The sequence below is a fragment of the Pristiophorus japonicus genome, chromosome 3 (genome assembly GCF_044704955.1).
Source record: "Pristiophorus japonicus isolate sPriJap1 chromosome 3, sPriJap1.hap1, whole genome shotgun sequence".
In the NCBI taxonomy this organism is placed as follows: domain Eukaryota; kingdom Metazoa; phylum Chordata; class Chondrichthyes; family Pristiophoridae; genus Pristiophorus; species Pristiophorus japonicus.
The window spans coordinates 56,824,731-56,848,806 of record NC_091979.1 but is presented as its reverse complement, the minus strand read 5'-3'; the positions used below and the strand labels follow the sequence as shown (position 1 = coordinate 56,848,806).

At 45.8% G+C, this 24,076-nt stretch overlaps 1 protein-coding gene across 1 annotated transcript in view; it reads left to right on the top strand.

Moving 5' to 3' along the window:
* The window catches only part of kynu (kynureninase), a 295,567-nt gene that overhangs the window by 78,695 nt on the left and 192,796 nt on the right, over positions 1–24,076 (top strand). Inside the window, exon 4 of the mRNA XM_070873566.1 lies at positions 23,959–24,020. Coding sequence (XP_070729667.1) covers positions 23,959–24,020 — 62 coding nt within the window. The remainder of the gene's footprint in view (positions 1–23,958; positions 24,021–24,076) is intronic.

Here is a 24,076-nt window from a genome sequence, read left to right as displayed (position 1 = left end):
GTTTACGGTTGATCTGTGAACTCATTCTGAGCCTCTGATCTCTGATAATAGTGCAGCCTATGAACGCTACCCGGGATGTGCAGCACTGGAGCACTCTGCACGATTCTCCCTGCCGCCCGATTCACAGCCAGTTCAGAACACCTTTTTGCCAGCGGTCATTCTGGCAGATGGGAGTCCGATCTTAGAGGATCGTGCACGAGGAAAATCCCATTTTTGGAGCCTCCGGCGTGGGCAGGCGGCAGGAAGTTGTGCCGCCGATACTTCATGGAGGAAACTCCCGCGGGCACGACCTGGCCAGCAGATGGGCGGTATGTGAGGAATCTTTAAAAAATGTTTTTTTTGGGCGGTAGCTCGGCGGCTGTGGGCAGTACTCTGACCAAGTTCGGGCCCCATGAAACTAAACCAGGGAAGGGGAAGATTGGTGATTGCAGCAGCAGTAATTGAGTCTGATGAGGCATTTGAGGACCTACAAAGATAACCAGATAAAATCTGTAATTGGACAGCAAAATGACAGATGAAATATGGATAATTGTAAGCTACTTAATATTGGACAAAATGAGTGACATATATACACTATGAATGGTATTGAACTACCTAAGGATGAAGTTGAAAAGGAATCGAGGAGTGTTACTAAACTCAACGTGTAACATGTCAAGTTACTGTGGTGCACCAATCAACAAAGCTGCATTATATTAATTATAAGTCGGAGGATACTTTACTGAAACAGTGCAGTTCCCTGGTCAGCCCACACCTTGAATAAAGTATTCCTGGGATTGGGTGAATCAATTATAATGAAAGCCTAGAGAAATTTTGGCTTTTAAATCTTGAAAGGAAGCAATGGGGAAGAGTCTGTGTAGGAGTATACAAGATGTTCAATGGTATAGAAAGGGAAACATGGAACACGCTATTGGAGATGAAAACCTGCAGTCATTTTAGAGAGAGTCGGGTGCTGTAACAGGGAGCACTGTGGGTGTTCGAATTAGATGAGCTAAAGTGGGCCAAATGGGCTTCCTCATCATATTTATGTTGTGATTTTGTGATCTTGTAATTTGCAACTGGAGATTATCTGGTTCTTCAATAGTTAGTTGATGGTGGGAGGGCAGTGAGTGATTGTTGAGTTTGATCGCCCTGAGATTCAATTAGTTTATTCGGTTTCCCACGCCAATTACTGCACCTGAATTGATCATTTGAGCATGAGTTATTTTAGATGATCCTTTCTGAATATTCCCTTTAGGTCATGACTGTTCCGCTCCATCTGCCTCTTTTCATTATCATTGAATGTTATCCTGCCATTGTGTATTCTATACTATGCTGCATTGCCATTTTCTTTGACTGACTTTTCTTTGATTTCATACATTTTTACATCTTCTGCTAAGGTGTCAAAATGACCTTTAAATGCAATATTCAATTTTCAATCTATTCTGTAGCCTATTTTTGGAAGTGATTTCTACTAACTTTCTGCTCTGCTGTGAGCTCCTATTTACTTATATCATTGTGGGGGATTTTTAAATCTAGCACAGTACATAGCCATTTTTCACTAATTACTATGATAAAGGACTAAAGAGATAAGGGACAGCATAAAGCTAAAAGAAAAAGCATACAAAAATGCAAAAATAGCACAGATCCTGGCGAATGGGAAATATACAAAGAACAGCAAAGGGTGACAAAAGAGATAGTAAGAGCTACAAAAAGGGAGAATGAAAACACACTTACAGGAGATATCAAAATCAATCCAAAGAATTTTTACAATCACATTAGGAAAAAAGAGGGTAGTCAGGAGCAATGTTGGCCCCTTAAAAACTAAAAGCGATGATATTGTCAATGATAATAAGGAAAGTGGACACGTTGAATAATTACTTTAATTCAGTATTTACAGTAGAAGAAGAGGATAGCATGTTGGAAATCCCAAGGAAACTGATATTGAATTGAGGACAGGGATGTAATAAAATTAACGTAAGTAAAATAACAGTAATGAAGAAAATAATAGCACTAAAAAGTGATAAATCCCCAGGGCCAGCTGGTTTTCACCCCAGGGTTTTAAGGGTAGTAGGTGAGCACATTGCAGATGTCCTTCCATTTAGGATTCCAATCCTTTAGATTGGAAAATTGTGTATGTCACTCTGTTATTTAAGAATGGCGACAGAGAGAAAGCAACCAGCGAATTATAGACCAGTTAGGATAACATCTGTTGTCGGGGAAATTGCCAGAGTCTATAATTAAGGATAGGGTGACCAAACACCTCGAAAATTTTCAGTTGATCAGAGAGAGACAGCATCAATTTGTGAAAGGTAGGTCATACCTAAGTGAATTGTTTGAGGAGGTGACTAAATTAGTGGACAGTGGCAGGTCTATGGATGTTATTTATATGGACTTCCAGAAGGCACTTGATAAAGTCCTACATAAGCAACCGTGAAGTAAGGTAGAAGCCCATGGAATTGAGAGCAGATTATTGACCTGGTTAGGAAATTGGCTGAGCGGCAGGAGACAGAGAGCAGGGATAATAGGCAGGTACTCAAATTGGCAGGATCTGATTAATGGTATCCCACAGGTATCTGTGTTGGGGCCTCATCTATTCACAATATTTATTAACGACTTAAATGATAGCATAGAAAGTCATATATACGTGCCTCTAGCCAAGCTGTGCCAGTACAGCTCCAACACTGGCATCTATCCGACAATGTGGAAAACTGCCCAGGTATGTCCTGTCCACGACTTAGATGATGGCATAGAAAGTCATGTATCCAAATTTGCCGATGATACAATGATAGGTGGCACTGTAGGCAGTGAAGATGAAAGCATAACATTATAAAGGAATATTGATCGATTAAGTGAGTGGGCAAAACTGTGGCAAATGGATTTCAATGTCAGCAAATGTGAGATCATCCACTTTGGACCTAAAAATGATAGAAAAGGGTACGTTTTAAATGGTGAAAAGCTAAAAACAGTGGCGGTCCAAAGAGACTTGGGGGTCCAGGTACATCAATCATTAAAATGTCATCAACAGGTGCAGAAAATAATCAAAAGGGCTAATGGAATGCTGGCCTTTATATCAAGAGGACTAGAATACAATGGGGTGGAAGTTATGCTGCAGCTGTACAAAACCCTGGTTAGACCATACCTAGAATACTGTGAGCATCACACTTTAGGAAGATATATTGGCATTGGAGGGAGTGCAGCATAGGTTTACCAGAATGATATCCAGTCTTCAAGGGTTAAGTTACGAGATTACACAATTAGGGTTGTATTCCCTAAGATTTAGAAGGTTAAGGGGTGATCTGATCAAAGTTTTCAAGATATTAAGGGGAACAGATTAGATAGATAGAGAGAAATTATTTGCTGATTGGGGATTCTAGGACTAGGAGGCACAGTCTGAAAATTAGAGCCAGACCTTTCAGGAGTGAAATTAGGAAACATTTCTACACACAAAGGGTGGTAGAAGTTTTGAACTCTCTTCTGCAAATGGGAATTGATGCTAGATCAATTGTTAATTTTAAATCAGAGTTTGATAACTTTTTGTTAACTCAAGGTATTAAGGGATATGGGCCAAAGGCTGGTTTATGGAGTTAAGTCACAGATCAGCCATGATCTCACTGAATGGTGGAACAGGCTCAAGGGGCTGAATGGTCTACTCCTGTTCCTGTGTTCCTATGTTCCTATGAGATGACCCTATTATGGTGAATGTGTAAGAAGGAAGAAAGAAAGAAAGACTTGCATTTATTTTGTGCCCTTCACGACCACTGGATGTCCCAAAGCATTTTACAACCAATTAAGTATTTTGAAGTATAGTCACTGTTGCAATGTAGGAAATGTAGATGTGTATATCTATGGGTTAACCATTTTTACTGAATGTGCTACATCTCATTTGTGGACAGTCAGTCAACCAGATTCGATAATTCCCACTTAGCCAGAGAATCTCCTGCAATGGCTTCTCTTCCAACTCTTGCACCATTATGTCTGGCATCCCCCAAGGATCTATCCTTGGCCCTCTCCTATTTCTCATCTACATGCTACGCCTCAGCAACACAATGTCAGATTCCACATGCACACTAACTGTGGTGTATGTAGCACACAAATCACTGACTCCACACGGTCTGGTGCAAGTCTAACTGCTGTGACCTTCGTCCTTTTTTGTTCAGCTCCAGAGTGCCTCCCAGGTGTGGTGGTCAGCCTTATATAGTACATGTTACAGGTACTACCAGGGTTTCCCACCGCAGCACCCTCTGTGGTGTGGCATAGTACTTACAATACATTTAAGGTACTGGGACGATACACACATCATTACATAACATCACACTTGTCCAACGGAAGGCAGGTGGGCATAGACAGTGCGTTAGTATGGTACATTTTATCTGGTACATTATCTGGTTATTGACTGGTAGCAGAACCTTGATTTCCTTGTTAGCCGTTATCATTAATTGTACTTCATCCATTATTTTACACAAATGCAGTGGCCATTCAGCATAAAAAAAAGTAATTCTTATTATAAATTCACTATCTCACATTAACATAGCTCATATTAGACTCGCTCTGCCAAACAGAAGTCCTTTGTGGGGACCACCTCTTTGTAAGGCCCTTTTAAGACTCCCAGGTGCGTTTCCACTTTAAGGCGCCATCTTTGATGCAGGAGGATTACACGAGGCTTCTCCTTGGGCGCCGCCATCTTTGATGCTCTGCAGCTCCGACACGATGCCGCCGCCATCTTCGATGCCGCTGCCGCAGCCTCCGCTGCCACCTGACTTGCCGCCTCTCCTGCGGCCGTCGTGGCCTCTCCAGCGGCCGCACTTGCCGCGTCCCCCGCGGCCTCCGTAGCCCCCGACCTCCAGCTGCTGCCGCCGCCCGACGCTAACAGCTCCTCTGCGGGGCTCTTGCGATCCGCCGGCCCCTGGATCCCTCAGCACCCTGCCCGCAGCACCCCGCCGGCTCAACCCCCACCCCACCTTGGGCCACTCTGTGCAGGGCTGCTTGCATGTGGGGGCTGGGGCTGCGGGATCTCCGGGGCCTGAGGTCAGGGCCTGGGACTTGCCTGTGGGGATTAAGGCTGCAGGGTCTCTGTGTGAGGTCCGGGCCTGGGACTTGCCTGTGGGTGGATTGAGGCTGCAGATCCAGCTCGGTCGGCGCTGCTCTCTGGGGACCCAGGGCACGGCAGCACCCCGTGGAGCAGCAGCCTGTGGTGTGATGAAGTCTTCCCAGCTCCCACGGACCTTCCCCATCCACCTCCGGCCGAGGAGCGTCGGCCCATCGCCTGCAACGACCCACAAAGGTAAAGCGTGCGTCTCGTCTCCGTGGGATACCTGCACCAACGCTCTGCCGAGAACAGGTATCAGTTCCCTGGTGTAGGTACGCAGCTTCACCGTGACCGGGACCAGCTTGGGTCGTGCAGCTGGGTTAATCCACAGTTTATCAAAAGTTCTCCGACTCATCAACGACGGACCCGAGCCCGTGTCCACTTCCATACTCACTGGGACTCCGTTGATTTTTACTTCACTTATCACTGGGGGTGAATCGTCGGTACACGTATACAGTCCAAGCACCTCATCTTCTTCTACCTGCTTCTCGCTGAACAGTGGATCATCCCCCATCTCCTCAGCCACATGGTGAGTCCGATTTCTTTTACACATACGCTGAAGGTGGCCTTTAACGTGGCAGGTATTGCACGTATACTCCGCAAACCTGCACCGGTGAGCCCCATGGCTTCCTCCACAGCGCCAGCATGGTGCTGCTTGATTGGCCCCCCTCGGCGGACTCTGAGCTCCAGGATCCCGAGGTCCGTGCTCTCTGCCCCGGGCAGAGCCACGTTCTGCAGTTTTGTCCGTGGTGGGCGCTACCCTGTGGACAGTGCCTGCCGGGTTCGAGACTGTGTTGATTATTTGCTTGGTGCTGCAAGTTGAGGTCATATATGCCCGGCTGATGGCGATGGCCTTTGTCAGAGTGACTGTGGGTTCCGTGGCCAGCAGCTTGTGAAGGAGGCCCTCGTGGCCAATCCCCATAACGAAAACGTCCCGCAAAGCCTCGTCAAGGTGTGCCCCAAAATCACACGGCGCCGCGAGTCTCCTGAGGTCTGCAGCATATTTGGTGACATCCTGGCCCTCAGATCTGCAGTGATGGTAAAATTTGTATCTGGCCGTGAGGATGCTCTCCTTCGGTTTCAGCTGGTCACGAATGAGTTCAGTCAGCTCCTCGTATGACTTGTCCCTGGCGTTCCCTGGTGCCAGCAAATCCCTGACGAGACAGTAAACCTCATCTCCACAACTGGAGAGCAATATCACCTTACGCTTCTCTCTCATTGTGTATGTGTCCTCCGTCAGGTCATTTGCTGTGAAGTAGTACTCGAGCCTTTCCGTAAAGGCCTCCCAATCATTGCCCATGGTAAAATCCTTTAGCGAGCCCAGAGTAGCCATGGTTGCGTGGAGTTCGTCTGCTTCCTCGCTGCCAATGTGGTGTATGTAGCACACAAATCACTGACTCCACACGGTCTGGTGTAAGTCTAACTGCTGTGACCTTCGTCCTTTATTGTTCAGCTCCAGAGTGCCTCCCAGGTGTGGTGGTCAGCCTTTTAGAGCCCTTGTTACAGGTGCTACCAAGGTTTTCCACCGCAGCGCCCTCTGTGGTGTGGCATAGTACTTACAATACATTTAAGGTACTGGGACGATACACACATCATTACATAACACTAACGACACCCAGTTCTACCTCACCACCATCTCTCTGGACCCCTCCACTGTCTCTGATTTACCATGATGCTTGTCCGACATCCAGTATTGGACGAGCAGAAATTTCTTCCAACTAAATATTGGGAAGATTGAAGTCATTGCCCTCAGTCCCCGCCACAAATTTCATTCCCTTGCCAGCAACTCCATCCCTTTTCCTAGCCACTATCAGGCTGAACCAGGCCGTTTGCTACATGTGAGTCCAATTTGAACTTAGCTGAACTTCTGCCTCCAGATCCACCCAAGACTGCTTACTTCCACCTCCGCAACATTGCCTTTCCACCTCTCAACCTCTGTCTCCTCCGTTAAGATGCTCTGTCACAAGTACTTCTCCTGTAAGATTTTCTATCTCTGGCATTAAATTGACAGCAAGACCAATTCTTTTAAAATAATTTGGAATAAGTTTATTAAACACACACACATGCACATAGCCTATCAGACAAAACAACAGACTAGTTGTATCCTATGGACTCTACTTAATTACAACAGGTAAGGCAATAAGTTACAGATTTAAACAGACTTATTCTTCCCTCTGAGCCAAGCGTAGCTCCCAGTCTTCTTCCTTGCTTCTTGGTCTGGTCTGCAGAGGGAGGCTTCCTGCTTTGCTGCGTGGTCATCAAGAGAAAGCGAGCAGGCTTTGAGTTCCTTTTTTAATATCTTTTAAGTCCACTGTCTCTAGAATAAGTCGGTAAAGCCCCAGGATTGGGTCTTAGTTTCATGGCAGTTCTTTAATTGGCTTTCCTTACCCATGTGCTCATGTGCCCACCCACCCCTTCCCTCAACGACTATCTGTCCCACCTGTGACAGAGACTGTGGTTGTCATATTGGACTGTACAGCCACCTAAGAACTCATGTTAAGAGTGGAAGCAAGTCTTCCTCGACTCCGAGGGACTGCCTATGATGATGCCTGTCTGCAGAAGCTTGTGCCGTTTCTTGATCAAGTTAATCGTTTTGCTATTAACATCTTTTAATGGTTCTGCTAGTTTGGTGAGTTTCAATGGGTTTGTTTACCCTGAAAGTCATGTTATCGGTTGTTAAGTTTTGTGTCGTTTCCTTAAGCTCCGCCCAGAAGAGATTTGAACTTAATGTATTTTCTCTGTTAAGAGCCATTTTGTATCCATTTTGTGTTTGTGAGTTTACATATACACACCAAATTCATCTCTATTACATCCATCATCATAGGCAGTCGAAATCGAGGAAAACTTGCTTCCACTCTAAAAATGAGTCCTTAGGTGGCTGAACAGCCCAATACAAGAACCACAGTCACAGGTGGTATAGATAGCCATTGAGGGAAAAGGTGGGTGGGACAAGTTTGCTGCACGATCCTTCCGCTGCCTGCGCTTGATTTCTGCATGCTCTTGGCAATGAGATTCGAGGTGCTCAGCGCCATCCCAGATGCACTTCCTCCACTTAAGGCGTTCTTTGGCCAGGAACTCCCAGGTGTCAGTGGGGATGTTGCACTTTATCAGGGAGGCTTTGAGGGTGTCCTTGTAACGTTTCCACTGCCCACCTTTGGCTCATTTGCCGTGAATGAGTTCTGAGTAGAGCGCTTGCTTTAGGAGTCTCATGTCTGGCATACGAACAATGTGGCCTGCCCAGTGGAGCTAATCAAATGTGGTCAGTGCTTTAATGCTGGGGATGTTGGCCTGGACGAGGACGCTAAAGGTCGTGCATCTGTCCTCCCAGGGGATTTGTGGGATCTTGCGGAGACATCGTTGGTGGTATTTCTCCAACGACTTGAGGTGTCTACTGTACATGTCCATGTCTCTGAGCCATACAGGGGGGCGGGTATTACTACAGCCCTGTAGACCATGAGCTTGGTGGCAGATTTGTGGCCTGGTCTTCGAACATTGTTTTCCTCAGGTGGCCGAAGGCTACACTGGCGCACTGGAGGCGGTGTTGAATCTCGTCGTCAATGTCTGCTCTTGATGATAAGAGGCTCCCAAGGTGTGGGAAATGGTCCACGTTGTCCAGGGCCGCACCATGGATCCTGATAACTGGGGGGCAGTGCTGTGTGGCGAGGACAGCCTGGTGGAGGACCTTTGTCTTATGAATGTTTAGTGTAAGGCCCATGCCTTCGTACGCCTCAGTGAATATGGTGACTATGACTTGAAGTTCAGCCTCTGTATGAGCGCAGACGCAGGCATCATCTACGTACATCCATCCCATATCAATTGTCTCGAGTCCATCATACATTAACATACACTTTTATTCTTACACTCTGATCAAGCTTTTGGTCACCTGTCCTAATACTTTCATGTGGCTCGGTATCGAACTTTGTTGTTTGATAATGCTCCTGTGAAGTGCCCAGGGATGGATTACTCCATTAAAGGTGCTATATAAATTCAAGTTGTTATTGTTATTATGAAACAGTTTTTGTTTAAATTTAGTTTCACAGTGTATGCTTGTATTCACATCTTCTGTGATTGGGAAGAATAACATTTGCTGACGACACTTAGCTGACATTGTGACTACTGAAGAAAGGATTTTACTCCTCATGATCTCTCAGCCAAAGCTTTTCTTCATTCTATTTCTCTACAGATATAGTTTGAGAGACTTGTTGTAATCTTCTTGACTTCACAGTGCCTGCAGATAACAAACTAGGGCTGCCAGCAGCCAAGTTGAATCTATAAGCAGTTTCATTGCAACATCTTTTATGTGGCTTAAAAACACATTCTGGAATGTAGCAGAGATGACAGCAGCTATGCCAACCTGCCACGACAAATTCAAATGTGGAGTTTGCAAGTAGAAATCTATATTACATAAGAACATAAGAAATAGGAGCAGGAGTAGACTCCTCGAGCCTGCTCCACAATTTAATATGATCACGGCTGATCCGATCATGGACTCGGGTCCACTTCCCTGCCTGCTCCCCATAACCCCTTATTCCCTTATTGTTGAAGAAATTGCCTATTTCTGTCTAAAATTTATTCAATGTCCCAGCTTCCACAGCTCTCTGAGACAGCAAATTCCACAGATTTACAACCCTCTGAGAGAAGAAATTTCTCCTCATCTCAGTTTTAAATGGGCGGCCCCTTATTCTAAGATTATGCCCCCTAGTTCTAGTCTCCCCCATCAGTGGAAACATCCTCTCTGCATCTACCTTGTCAAGCCCCCTCATAATCTTATACGTTTCGATAAGATCACCTCTCATTCTTCTGAATTCCAATGAGTAGAGGTCCAACCTACTCGACCTTTCCTCATAAGTCAACCCCCTTCATCTCCGGAATCAACCGAGTGAATCTTCTCTGAACTGCCTCCAAAGCAAGTATATCTTTTCGTAAATTTGGAAACCAAAACTGCACGCAGTATTCCAGGTGTGGCCTTGCAAGATGCTGCTATTTATATTATGCAGATGACTAATATTTATATTGAAGGTCAAACAACAGACTCAGAAGTGCAGTACATTGCTAGGGCTCCATTTTCCCCAATGCCGTGTTTTGAATAAACCAAATGGACAAGATTTTTACACATGTAAAATCAAACCATTCGATAGAGCAAATACTACAACCATCGCACCTGGAGTTAAAAGATATCAATAAAAAATATATTCTGCTGCGTCTACATGTGCGCAAAACAGTGGTCCTTAAATGGATCATTGGAGGCCAGCGAAAAAGGTACATTTAAAAAAGAATACTTACATGAATGTGGAGCAAGAGTGTTCCTCCTGCCACCAAAGCACTCCCAAAGTCCTCATTTGTTATACCTGGTAACAGCCTGTGTGAGACTACCAGCGGCAGGTCGGGGCCATAAAAGGAGCGGAGGTGCAGTGGCCCGGGAACAGCATGGAGACCACCTCAGAGTACAGCGCGAGCTGGTGCAGGAGGGCGACGGCAGCGAAGAGTGATGTCATCAAGGTCCAGGTCAGTGATTGGAGCGTGGGCAGATACAACAGGAGCAGGGAGAGAGTGTGGAGGGATGTGATCGGGGCCAGGGTCCCAGGGGCAGCATGGGCCAGCCCACACTGCAAAATGTGTGCGCACTAGGTCCGTGCAGCACAGCAGGTGTCCAGTCATCTTGGATAACCCTTGCCACTGGCCCAAGACCTAGCTCTGTCAAGCCCGTGGCTGGTGTGCAATGGTCACCACACGTTAAAAAAATCCACGCACAGGCGTCTTCCAACCTTCAGGAGGTAGTTCAGGATCTGCAATATTAGGTCCTTCATTGAAACACCTGTGAACTCATCCTTTTGGAAGCAAGTCATCCTCATTTCGAGGGACCGCCTATGATGATGATGCTACTCTCTCTAAAAGATTCCTCACCACCAACATTAAGCTTACTGTCCTGTAATTGTTAACATAAGAACATAAGAAACAGGAGCAGGAGTAGGCCATTTGACCCATCGAGCCTTCTCTGCCATTCAATAAGATCATGGCTGATCTGATCATTCGACTCAGCTCCACTTCCCTGCCCACTCCCCATGACCCTTTACTCCCTTATCGCTCAAAAATCTGTCTTTCTCCGCCTTGAATATAAGGGGCAGAGAATTCCATAGGTTTACAACCCTTTGAGAGAAGAAATTCCTCCTCATCTCAGTTTTAAATGGGCGGTCCCTTATTCTGAGACTATGGGCCCAATTTTCTACAAGAAAAAAAACGGGCGCCCCTCCGAGCTGGGCGCCCGTTTTTCGCGCCTAAAACGGCGCCTAAAAAAATCCTCGGTATTCTCCACCTACTTGCAGGTCCTCTGGCCCTCGGCGCAGCCAGCACAAGCTGTGGGGGGGGCGGAGCCAGGTCCCGGCACTGAAAACAGTGCCGGGACCTCTGCACATGCGCGCTACAGTCGGCACGCAAGTGCAGTAGCTCCAGGCGCCGAACTGTGTGGGAGGGGCCCGAAGCACGCAGCCCCTAGCCCTGGCTGAATGGCCTCACTGGGGCTGCGTGAATGAGGCTCCTCCCACGGCCAGCTCCTGCTCCCCCCCCCCCCGCCCCGACCCGACACCCGACACCCGCTCCCCCCCGCCCCCCGACTGACCCGACCCGACCCGCGCTCCTGTTCCCCGACCCGACCCGACCACCCCCCCTCTCTCTTCCCCCCTCACCCCCACGGTCTCTCTCCCCCCCCCCGCTCTCTCTCCCCCCCCAGCTCTCTCTCCCCCCCCCCGCTCTCTCTCTCTCTCTCTCCCTCCCTCCCCTCTCTCTCTCTCCCTCCCTCCCCTCTCTCTCTCTCCCTCCCTCCCCTCTCTCTCTCCCTCCCTCCCCCTCTCTCTCCCTCCCTCCCTCTCCCTCCCTCCCTTCCTCTCTCTCCCTCCCTCCCTTCCTCTCTCTCCCTCCCTCCCTTCCTCTCTCTCCCTCCCTCCCTCTCTCTCTCTCTCTCTCTCTCTCTCCCTCCCTCTCTCTCTCTCTCTCTCTCCCCCTCCCGCTCAGCGGCACGAACGGCTGCAGAATTCTCCCTGGCTGAAGCACTTTCACACAGATAGGAAGATGGTTTATTTAATCTTTTCTTGGCTTATAAATGTTTATTCAGGTTGGATTTATTTGTATAATATTTGTAGAAGTATAAATAAGGATTTATTGTCAAATTTAATGAGTTCCCTTCCCCCCCCCACCTCGTTCTGGACGCCTAATTTGTAACCTGCGCCTGATTTTTTAATGTGTAGAACAGGTTTTTTCAGTTCTACAAAAATCTTCACTGGCTCCATTCTACTTTAGTTTGGAGTACATTTTCACTGTGGAAACTTTGAAATCAGGCGTCAGTGGCCGGACACGCCCCCTTTTGAAGAAAAAATTCTGTTCTAAACTCGAACTGTTCTACCTGACTAGAACTGCAGAAAAAAAAATATGTTGAATTGCGATTTCTAAAATAGTCCGTTCTCCACCAGTTGCTCCTAAAAATCAGGCGCGAATCATGTGGAAACTTGGGCCCTATGTCCCTTAGTGTTAGTTTCCCCTATGAGTGGAAATATCCTCTCTGCATCCACCTTGTCGAGCCCCCTCATTATCTTATATATTCTGATAAGATCACCTCTCATTCTTCTGAATTCCAATGAGTATAGGCCCAACCTACTCAACCTATCTTCATAAGTCAATCCCCTCATCTCCAGAATCAACCTCGTGAACTTTCTCTGAACTGCCTCCAATGCAATATATCTTTCCTTAAATACGGAGACCAAAACTGCATGCAGTACTCTAGGTGTGGCCTTACCAATACCCTGTACAACTTTAGCAGGATTTCTCTGCTTTTATACTCTATCCCCCTTGCAATAAAGGCCAGCATTCCATTTGCCTTCCTGATTACTTGCTGTGCCTGCATTCTAACTTTTTGTGTTTAATGCACAAGGACCCCCAGGTCCCTCTGTACTGCAGCATTTTACAATTTTTCTCCATTTAAATTGTAATTTGCTTTTCTATTTTGTTGGTTCATCCCTCTCCTCATTTTTGATCAGGAGTGTAACATTTGCAATCCTCCAGTCCTCTGGCACCTCCCCAACTAAGAAACATTGGAAGATTGTGGCCAGTGCCTCTGCAATTTTAACCCATACTTCCCTCAGTAGCCTAGGATGCATTCCGTCTGGACCGGGTGACAATTCTACTTTAACTATGTCCAACCTTTTAAGTATCTCCTGTTTATTTATTTTCATCCTATCCATCCTATTACCACCTCCTTTACTGCTACATTGGCAGCATCCTCTTCTGCAGTGAAGAACATACCCTCTGCCTCCATAAAAAGATTGTTTTGTCCCTAATCGGTCCCACCTTCCTTCGACTATCCTTTTACTATTCAAAAAGATTTTGAGGTATGCTTTTATGGTATCCACTAATCTATTCTCATACTCCCTTTTTGACTCTCTTATTCATATTTTTAGATCTGCTCTGTACTTTCTGTACCCAGCTTGGTTTTCTACTGTATTATGAGCCTTACAATTGTCACAATTCTCTTTTTTCTGTTTCATTTTAATCTCTTTATCACCCAAGCCCTTCCCTTCTGCCATGTGGGAATAGGTCTACTCTGAACCCAAACCTACTCCCCCTTGAAGGCCTCCCATTGTTCAATTAAAGTTTTGCCTGCCATTTTTGATTGGCATCATCCCTTTCCAGGGCTATACTAGTTTATTTGAATACTGCCTACCCCACTCCCTTCTTTCCTTCCCTTTCTTATCTTTCCTAAATATCTTGTAGCCAGGAATATTAAGTTCCCAATCCTCGCCTTCTTTGAGCCACAATACCCATATAGCAACTTGTGTCTGCAACTCACTAACCTTATTTACCATGCTGCGTGCATTTATGCACATACACTATAAACTGATCTTAGTCTGCCTCGCATTTTCCCCGTGTATGATCCCTCCTATTTCTGAACATATCTTTACTCTCATGCTATTTGTCTCTCGCAGTCCTCTGTGCATCTTGTTTCTCCTCTCTAATGTTTGATCCTGGTGCCCATCCCCTTGCTAAATTAGTTTAAACTCTCCTCACAGCACAAGTTAATCTCCCCGCGAGGACATTGTTCCCAGCTCTATTGAGGTGCAACCCATCCATCTTGAATGGATCCCTCCTGCCCGAGAACTAGTCCCTATGGCCAGGATTCTGATGCCCTCCCACCATTTCTCCAGCTACACATTAAACTGTCTTATCCTACTATTCCTATACTCACAAGCACATGCCACGGGGAGTAATCCAGAGATTCCTACCTTAATGAGGTCCTGCTTTTGAACGTCCACCCTCGCACCTGAAACTGCAGGACCTCAACCCTTTTTCTTCCTATGTCATTGGTTTGAACATGTACCATAACTTCTGGCTTTTCCCCTCCCCCCCTCAAAATGTTCTGCACCCTCTCAGTGATGCCACACGTTAGATATACTGAATTAAATGCATCAATTGACATTGTAGTGAACATACATTTTTAAATGGAAGGAAATGCTCAATTCATGGTGCAGTATCATTTTAATGGAATGAAGAGATGTGTGCCGAATAGATGTGAAATGGACGTAATTTCTGTTTCAAATGCATTCTCTGAAACCTTTTGTTAGCTGTCAAAAGTTGTGATTTATCCATTACCTTCGCCAGTGAAAATTGTTCACCCAATTTAATTCACATTTGAAAATAAATTCTGTGAGTAAAAGGATTAATTATGCAAAGGATGTGTTTTCAAAGTATTTGCAATTTGTTTTTCTCTAGTGCTGTCAGATTACAAAATGGAGAGTTAGTCTATTCCAACTGCCATTGTATGAAGTGTGAAGTAAAGCACTACTCGTAGCAAGACTCTGGAATAAGACGCACTGTTAAACTATTAACAGATAATTTTTTATTGAAGATAGAAATTATACAAGATAGTTCAATCTCATGTCAATGGCAGATCCAGTAGTTTAAAAACAAGTTTTGTTTGATCCTGATACAGTACATTTGGCTGATGATCTGCAACACTGAAAGCTCTACAACATATTTTAAATGTATTTGTTCCAGAAATCATGCCTTGCTGATATAATTAAGGTGGAATGTTAGTGTTCATCTTTGGGAATCTATTAATGACCAAATTATATCACCCTTTGTTACAAAATCATTTGAAATATGGAGTTGCCTCCACTTTTGCTCCTTAGATACCACATACACTCCTTAAACATTGCTGCTTGAGAACGTCAAGGTTTTGTTGAATCTATTTTAGTGAGTGACCAAGTTTAGTCCAATGTAGTTATCTGAACTTGTCAATGGAATGTTCATTTGCTCCCTGAATTTTCTGCTATATATGTTCCAAATAGGTTTATAAAACATAATTATTACTTGCATGATGCTGCTTTTTATATTATGCAGATGACTAAAACTTATATTGAAGGTCAAACAACTGACTTAAAAGTACAGATTGTCATTACCAGTACATTGCTAGGGATCAATTTTCCCCAATGCCGTTTTTTGGCATATAGCCAGAGTTACGCCCATTTTTTTTGGGCCCCAACTACTCCAAAAAAATAAATAGCAAGTTTCCCCGTTCTTTTTTTTTTAATTGGCGTCGCACAGCCTGTCCCTTAGCTTCTGGGGGTTGAGCCTAATATCTGCACCGAAAAAACAATGCCCCTCCTTCTGCACATGCGCAGAAAAAAAGACATTTTTGATGTGACTGCTGTTGCTCCCGGTGTGCATTCGGCCATTTTTAGAGAGCCAGTTGTGTGTGAGAACTTTAATTCTCAGTGTAAAAAGCAGAGCTGCAATACAATATGCAATGTGGCTCAAGGACCAAGAATTTCTCACAGGATGAAGTGGAGGCACTGGTTACTGTAACTGAGGCCAGATGGCAAGAGCTGGACACCAGCAGAGGTCACATAAAAGTTTCACCAAAAGAAATGAAGAAACGTTGGTACCAACTTGCTGAAGATTACTGTGCAATGGTGACCACTCTGAGGTCTGGAGGCCAATGCAAAAAGAAATGGCAGAACCTTGGTCAAGTAGTTAGTGTAAGTAATATTTTCAGTTATTCACTGGAATCGCAATTCTAAATGTTGGGACATTCCATGGTTTCGCACAGTCCGAGGCTGCGGGTCTCAGTGGGATGCAGTAAGCCACACCTAGCATCAGGAGGGGAAGGAGAGCTTGACAGCGCTCTCCTGAGGTGCTGGATCTAACCGATGTGGTACAGATGATGGCTATGAGTGCGGAGAGCACTGACTTTACATGATCACTCCTGGAAACAATCAGTGGGGTGGGTGATGAAGTATCAGGACTGTCGGGAGAAGCAACAGCACTCTCATGAGAAATGGGAACACTGTCCGGGCACATGAGGGAGGGAATGTCGAAGTTAGCTGCTGCAGTAAGGGAACATGCCCAAACCCTGTGCCCAATGACAGAATCAACTGCCACTCCCACTCCAATCCCCAGATTAGCCTCTGAAGAAGCCCAAGCCGGGACTTCCACATTACCGCCTGTCCGTACCCACCATCATGAAGTACACATTAACCGAGATGTTTGAAAGAATAAGCTTGGTACCAACCCATGAAATGCTGCGCCACCGCCAGTGGGCAGGGGTGGAGTCAACAAGACCAAGCGCAGCGGGCGGTCTTAGAAAAAGGTGGAGGAGAGATTTATTTGCTGCTGTTGTTGCTGTTGTTATTATTGTTATTGTTGCTGTTGTGACTGTTCTCAAAATAATTTTTTTTTTAAGTTATGTAAATTTACAAGTTTAAAAGTTTGTAAGTGATCTTAAAGTTTGTAAGTGATCTTAAGTGAAAACTTTAAAGTTTGATACAAGAATATGTTTATTGAAGTTAATTTAAGTACAAACAAGTGTTAAACTTTTGAATAAAATATATTTTAAATTATAAATGAATCATTTCCAATATTTGTTCCATTATTAACACAACTTTTTGAACTAAAGAAGAATCTTTACCATTATTTGTTTCATTAACACAACACAACATTACGGAACTGGTACAAACAGTAAACATGGTCCATTTGGAATAGTTGCCGCTGAGCCTTCAGGCAGCAAAGCCTTCACAGATGAGCTGCTAGCGCGAGGCTCGAGCAATCGTTAAAGGGGCATGACGGCCCGCCCTCCTCCCACCGTCGCGCTCTGGGTTCAGTTAGTTGCATGGCTTCCTCGTCCTCATCCTCGTCCTCGTCATCTGGATGATGCTCCCCCTCATCATCAGCCATTATCACCTCAGGTGGGCCTTCTACTACCAGCTGCTGCTGTCTCATGATGGCTAAGTTATGCAGCATGCAGCACACAACAGTGAACTGATCGACAATCTCAGGAGAGTATTGCAAGTAGCCTCTGGAATGGTCCAAGCATCGGAATTACTGTTTCAAGATGCCAATGGTCCTCTCTTTTATGCTGCACGTCACAATGTGCAACATGTTGTATTCCCAGTCAGCTTTCGTCCGGGTTACGCATAGGGGCGTCATGAGCCAGGTGGCGAGGCTGTACCCTTTGTTTCCCAGCAGCCAGCTCTGCCCTGCTGGCTGCTGCTGAAACATGGTAGATATAGCGGTCTCGCGTAGGATGAACACATCATGGGTGCTCCCAGGGTATCTCGCAGCAACTGACATGATACGATACGTGTCATCACACATGTGCTACATATTAATGGAGTGGAAGCCTTTTCTGTTCCTGTTCATCTCGGAATCCTCCAAAGGTGTTCATAAGGTGATGTGGGTACAATCAATGCAGCCCTGGACCTTTGGGAAGGCAGCAATCCTGGAGAAGCCCAAAGCCCTTTCACACATTGTCTGGATGGTTATGGGGATCTTTATGTAGTCATTCCTCTGGGCATATAGTGCAGCAGTCACCTGCCGAATGCAGATATGTTTTCCATGTTGAGAAATGGCGCACAAATCCCCAATTGTGGTCTGCAATGATCCATGAACAGAATGAAAGTGCAGCTGTAACCTTCACTTGAACTGACAAAGCAGTCGTCCTGCTTCCAGGTTGCAGGTCTGCTTTTACTAACTCACAGATCTCGGTTACAACTTATTTGCGGAAACGCAGCCTTCTCACATAGTCTGCATCACTCAAGTGCAGGTATGAATGCCTGTCTCGATATACCCAATGTGGATAAGGCCTCCTGCCCATCATCCTACATGCTCTGAGGTTCCTCATGCGATGTCATCAAATCAATCATCTCCTCCACAGCACCATCATATACACGAGGTATGGCATTGTCAGTATTGTCCCCATAATTAACTTATACCTTTGCAAGAAGGTCAAATCAGCAGGACAAGGAGTTAAAGCTTCTCTGCTCTCTCTCTCCCCAAGGTCGACGCCCTAGTATAGACCACATCCTGGTCTGCGCATGCACAATATGCTTGCTTAGAACAGGAAGCTAGGCATTCAAATGAAGATATTTGGGACAACAAAGTCTAATGCAAGTCTTTAATTTTAGAGTTTTTTCAAAGTACCATCCCACCACCAACCGAACTTCTCCTCACCTGGCTCGAGGGTCGGCTGACAGAATCGTTCCCTCACGGACACAGGGTCTTGGCAAACATCCCCCAGGCTTCTTTTGAAGCTGCTGCATAATATAAGGCTTCTCATGCTTTCAGTTCAGCTTCCACCCTCGCCCCCCACCCCCAGGCTTCTTTTGAGCCCCTATGTCCGGGCGAGGGAGCGATTCTGCCGGCCGACGCGCTGACCCTCGAGTCCAGTGAGGAGACATTCGGTGGTGGCGTGGCACTTTGAAAAAAATCAAAAATTAAAGAATTACATTATCTCCCTTTTAAGTTTGAAAAAAATTAAGCTTCATGATGCATATTTAATATCTTCTTAATCCCTCCAAAACTTCACACAAAAGCAATGGAGTCTTTCTGTGCCAATTTTGTAATGTGCGCTGGTTTTTCTTAAGTGCCCTGAAGGTTTTTTGGGAGTGGTTACATACGCCGTCCTCGGAGAAATGTAAGTTGGCCAAACTTGCTTAAATGTGAAAAACTGGCGCAGCCATCAGGTTACATCCCCTATGACACAAAAAAAAAAATTTACCTAAAAACGTCGTAACTAACTGAGTTACGCTGGCAAACAAATTTGAGGAAACTTGGATATTTTAATTTAGACCAAAAATGCGACCCGCAGATAACTGGGGAAAATTGAACTACTTGTCTTATCTTATCTCTGCTTCGATATATTTGAGGTTGTAGGGGTGTCGATAGAATGCTGCGTACTCCAAAAATTGTTCTACTTCAGCAATTTTTGTTTTGCAAAACTGCCTTCTCTTGTATCTGAAGGCTTACTATTTTAATTTATATTAATGATTGCATCAATATTCTTAAATCAACCTTATTTATCCAATACCATCATATAGATTTAATAGAGGTGTTCTAAATTATGAGGGGCTTTGATAGATGGGGAGAAGCTGTTATCACTGGCAGGAGGGTCGATAACCAGAGGACACAGATTGAAGATAATTGGCAAAAAATCCAGGGGGTGCAAATTAAGATATTTTTTTTACTCGGCACATTGTTATGACTTGGAATTTTTTTTCTTTGATTCATTCCTGGGATGTGAGTGTTGCTGGCAAGGCCAGCATTTATTGCCCGTCCCTAATTGCCCTTGAGATGGTGGTGAGCCACCTTCTTGAACTGCTGCAGTCCTTGTCATGAAGGTACTCCCACAATGCTGTTAGGGAGGGAGTTCCATGATTTTGATGCAGCGATGATGCAGGAACGCAAATTACTTCTAAGTCAGGATGGTATGTGACTTGGAGAGGAATGTGGAGGTGATGGTGTTCACATACATCTGCTGCCCTTGTCCTTCTAGGGGGTAGAGTTTGAGGTTTGGGAGATATTGAAGAAGCCTTGGTGAGTTGCTGCAGTGCATCTTGTAGATGGTACACATTGCAGCCATGGTACGTCGGTGATGGAAGGAATGAATGTTTCAGGTGGTGGATGGGGTGCCAATCAAATGGGCTGCTTTGTCCTGGATGGTGTCGGCCTTCTTGAGTGTTGTAGGAGCTGCACTCATCCAGGCAAGTGGAGAGTATTCCATCATACTCCTAACTTGTGCCTTGTAAATGGTGGAAAGGCTTTGGTGAGTCAGGAGGTGAGACACCCTTTGCAGAATACCTCATCTAGTTAAGTTTCTGGTCAATGGTGTTCCTCAGTATGTCGATGGTGTGGGATTCAGCGATGGTAATGCCATTGAATGTCAAGGTGCGGTGGTTAGACACTCGCTTTTTGGTGTTGGTCATTGCCTAGCACTTGTGTGGCGCAAATGTTACTTGCCACTTATCAGCCCAATCCTGATTGTCGTCAAGGTCTTGCTGCATGCGGGCATGGACTGCTTCATTATCTGAGGATTTGCGAATGACACTTAACACTGTGTAGTCATCAGCGAACATCGCCACTTCTACCCTTATGATGGAGGGAAGGTCATTGATGAAGCAGCTGAAGATGGTTGGGCCTAGGACACTGCCCTGAGGCACTCCTGCAGCGATGTCCTGGGGCTGTGATGATTGACCTCCAACAACCACAACCATCTTCCTCACTGCTAGGTATGGCTCCAGCCTGTGGAGAGTTTTCCCCCTGATTCCCATTGACTTCAGTTTTACTAAGGCTCCTTGATGCCACACTCGGTCAAATGCTGCCTTTATGTCAAGGGCAGTCACTCTCACCACATCTCTGGCATTCAGCTCTTTTGTCCATGTCTGGCGCCAAATGATCCTGGCAGAACCCAAACTGGGCATCAGTGAGCAAGTTATTGGTGAGTAGTATGTCCATTTGATTGCACTGATGATTAAGTGTAGACTGATGGGGCAGTAATTGACCAGATTGGATTTCTCCTGCTTTTTCAGGACAGGACATACCTGGGCAGTTTACCACATTGTCAATTAGATGCCAGTGTTGTAGCTGTACTGGAACAGCTTGGCTAGAGGCATGGCTAATTCTGGAGCACAAGTTTTCAGCACGACAGCCGGGATGATGTCGGGGCCCAGAGCCTTGGCTGTATCCAATGCGCTCAGCCTTTTCTTGCTATCACATGGAGTGAATCGAATTTGCTGAAGACTGGCTTCTGTGATGGTGGGAACCTCAGGAGGAGGTCGATAGTTGTAAACGCTTCAGCCTTGTCTTTTGCACTCACATGCTGGGCTCCGCCATCATTGAGGATGAGGATATTCCGTTTGTTGTTTAATGGTCCACCACCATTCACACCTGGATGTGGCAGGACTACAGAGCTTTGATCTAATCCGTTGGTTGTGGGATTGCTTGGCGTTGTTTCTAGCATGCTGCTTCTGCTTGTTAGCATACATGCAGCTTCCCCAGGTTGGCATCTTATTTTTAGGTACGTCTGGTGCTGCTCCTGGCATGCTCTTCTATGCTCTTCATTGAACCAGGGTTGGTCCCCTGGCTAGATGAAATTGGTACACTGAGGGATACAGCCAGGCCATGAGGTTACAGATTGTGGTGGAATACAATTCTGCTGCTGCTGATGCCCCACAGCGCCTCATGGATGCCCAGTTTTGAGCTGCTAGGTCAGTTCTGAATTTATCTCATTTAGCCTGGTGGTAGTGCCACACAACACAGTGTGAAGACAGGACTTCGTCTCCACAATGACTGTGCGGTGGTGGCTGCTACCAATGCTATCATGGACAGATGCATCTGCGAAATGTAGATTGGTGAGGACAGATCAAGTAGATTTTTCCCTCGTGTTGGTTCTCTCACCACCTAGTCTGACAGCTATGTCCTTCAGCTCTCGGCCAGCTCGGTCAGTAATGGTGGTACCGAGCCAGTCTTGATGATGGACATTGAAGGACCCCATCCAGAGTACATTTTGTGCCCTTGCTACCCTCAGTGCTTCTTCCAAGTGGTATTCAACATGGAAGAGTACTGATTCATCAGCTGAGGGAGGGCTGTTTGTGGTAATCAGCAGGAGGTTTCCTTACCTATGCTTGACTTGAAGCCATGAGACTTCATGGGGTCGGGAGTTAATGTTAAGCACTCTCAAGGACACTCTCTCCCGACTGTATACTACTGTGCCGCCACCCCTGGTGGGTCTGTTCTGCCAGTGGGACAGGACATACCCAGGGATTGGCAGAAAGGTATGATTCTGTGAGTATGACTATGTCAGGCTGTTGCTTGACTGGTCTGTGGGACAGCTCTCCCAATTTTGGCAAAAAGTCCCCAGATGTTGGTGAGAAGGACTTTGAGGGTCGACTGGGCTGTGTGTGCCGTTGTTGTGTCCACAGCCAGTGCTGAGGTCAATGCCGGGTGGTTTGTCTGGTTTTATTCTTATTATTGTTTTTTGTAGTGGTTGTGTCAGAGGGCAGTTAAGCGTTAACCATATTGCTGTGGGTTTGGAGACACATATAGGCCAGACCAGGTAAGGATGGCAGATTCCTTCCCTAAAGGGACATTAGTGAACCAGATGGGTTTTTACAAAAACAGGCAGTTTCATGGTCACCATTACTGATACTAGCATTTTATTCCAGAGTTATTTAATTAACTGAATTTAAATACCCCACGTAGGATTTGAACTCATGTCTCTGGCTTATTCATTCAGGTCTCTGGATTACTAGTCCAGTGACGTTACCGCTATGCTCCCAAATGTACTGCCTGAAAGGATGGTAGAAGCAGATTCAATAATAAATAGGGATTGGTTCTATACTTGAAATGGAAAGATCTGAAGGGTTGGGGGGAAAGAGCAGTGGAGTGGGTCTAATTGGTTAGCTCTTTCGAAGAGCTGGCACAAGCATGATGGGCCCAATGCCTTCTACTATGGTATGCGATTCTATGATTTAGCTACATTAAGAAATGCTGACTAATCACTCACTTTGCAGCATAATTGCAGGACAGCTTTGCTGGTGTGGAGGAGCATGGCCAGGTGAGGAGTGCAAGGCGTAGAATCAGGGCAACAGTGTTTTAGCCATATCTCTAATCCACATTCATATCAATAGCAATTCTTGCCATCATCTCTTATACATAATCCTTGTACATGGATACCATAAACTAGCTTATATCGAGCAGATAACTTTCCAAGTAACTGATGTTTGCCAGCAAAGCCATCTTTGTTGAATTCAGTATTTGATGCCTGGTATCTTGAATGTAGCAGCGACGTTAAATGTGTTCAAGCAAAACATGCTAAGGGCCCGAATTTGGTCAAGGCCTCCACCCGCCCAAGTGCCGCCCAAAGTGCTGCCGATGGCTGCCGAGGTACCTGATGGTACTTTCGGCAGGATATTCATGAAGAAGGTCTCTTGAAGGTCAGCGGGCAGCAAATGAGGGACTTACGCTGCCAATCTGGGTGGCAGCCGGCGGAAAGTCCTATTCTCGGCGGCAGAGGAGTTTGCCACCCAACTGCCATTGAGGATGGAATTGAGCCCACGGAGGGTCAAAGACTTAAAAATAAAAATCAATAACAAAAATAAAAAAACTATCGGAAGACCTTCAGGGGACCCGATCAAGGTAAGTCACTGTGGAAAAACCAATTAAAAAATGTTCACTAACCTTTTTTCAATGATCTTCATACTTACCGTAGGGGACAGAACAGCCTCCTCGCAGTGGTCCACCCCTGTTCTGTCGCTGAGTCCCGCCGACCCCCACCCGCATCAATATGGGAGCTCGGCAGGCGGGAGGTCAGTTGTGCCACCCGACCGTCCGCTGACGTCAGCGGGCGGTTCCCGGCGGCTCTCCCTCCCACCCGCTCCAGGCCACCTCGAAAGTGGCACTGGGCGGATCTGCAAGAGCAATGTCGGCGGCAATGGGCGTCAGTAGGCGGCAACGGGCGGTGAGTTGATGAATTTCAGCCCCGAGATATACAAAGGATATGGTATAACATGATATGAAAACAAAATTCAGGTTTTACAAGGTATGTACTGTATTAACAGCTTTCTATTTCACAGGTGCTAAAAAGGAAGAAACTGCATTGATGAATGGACTGACTGTGAACTTGCATCTCCTGCTGGTGAGAAGTCATTTTTACTACACTTCATTTTGAAAAATCATGCAAATAGACTCTAA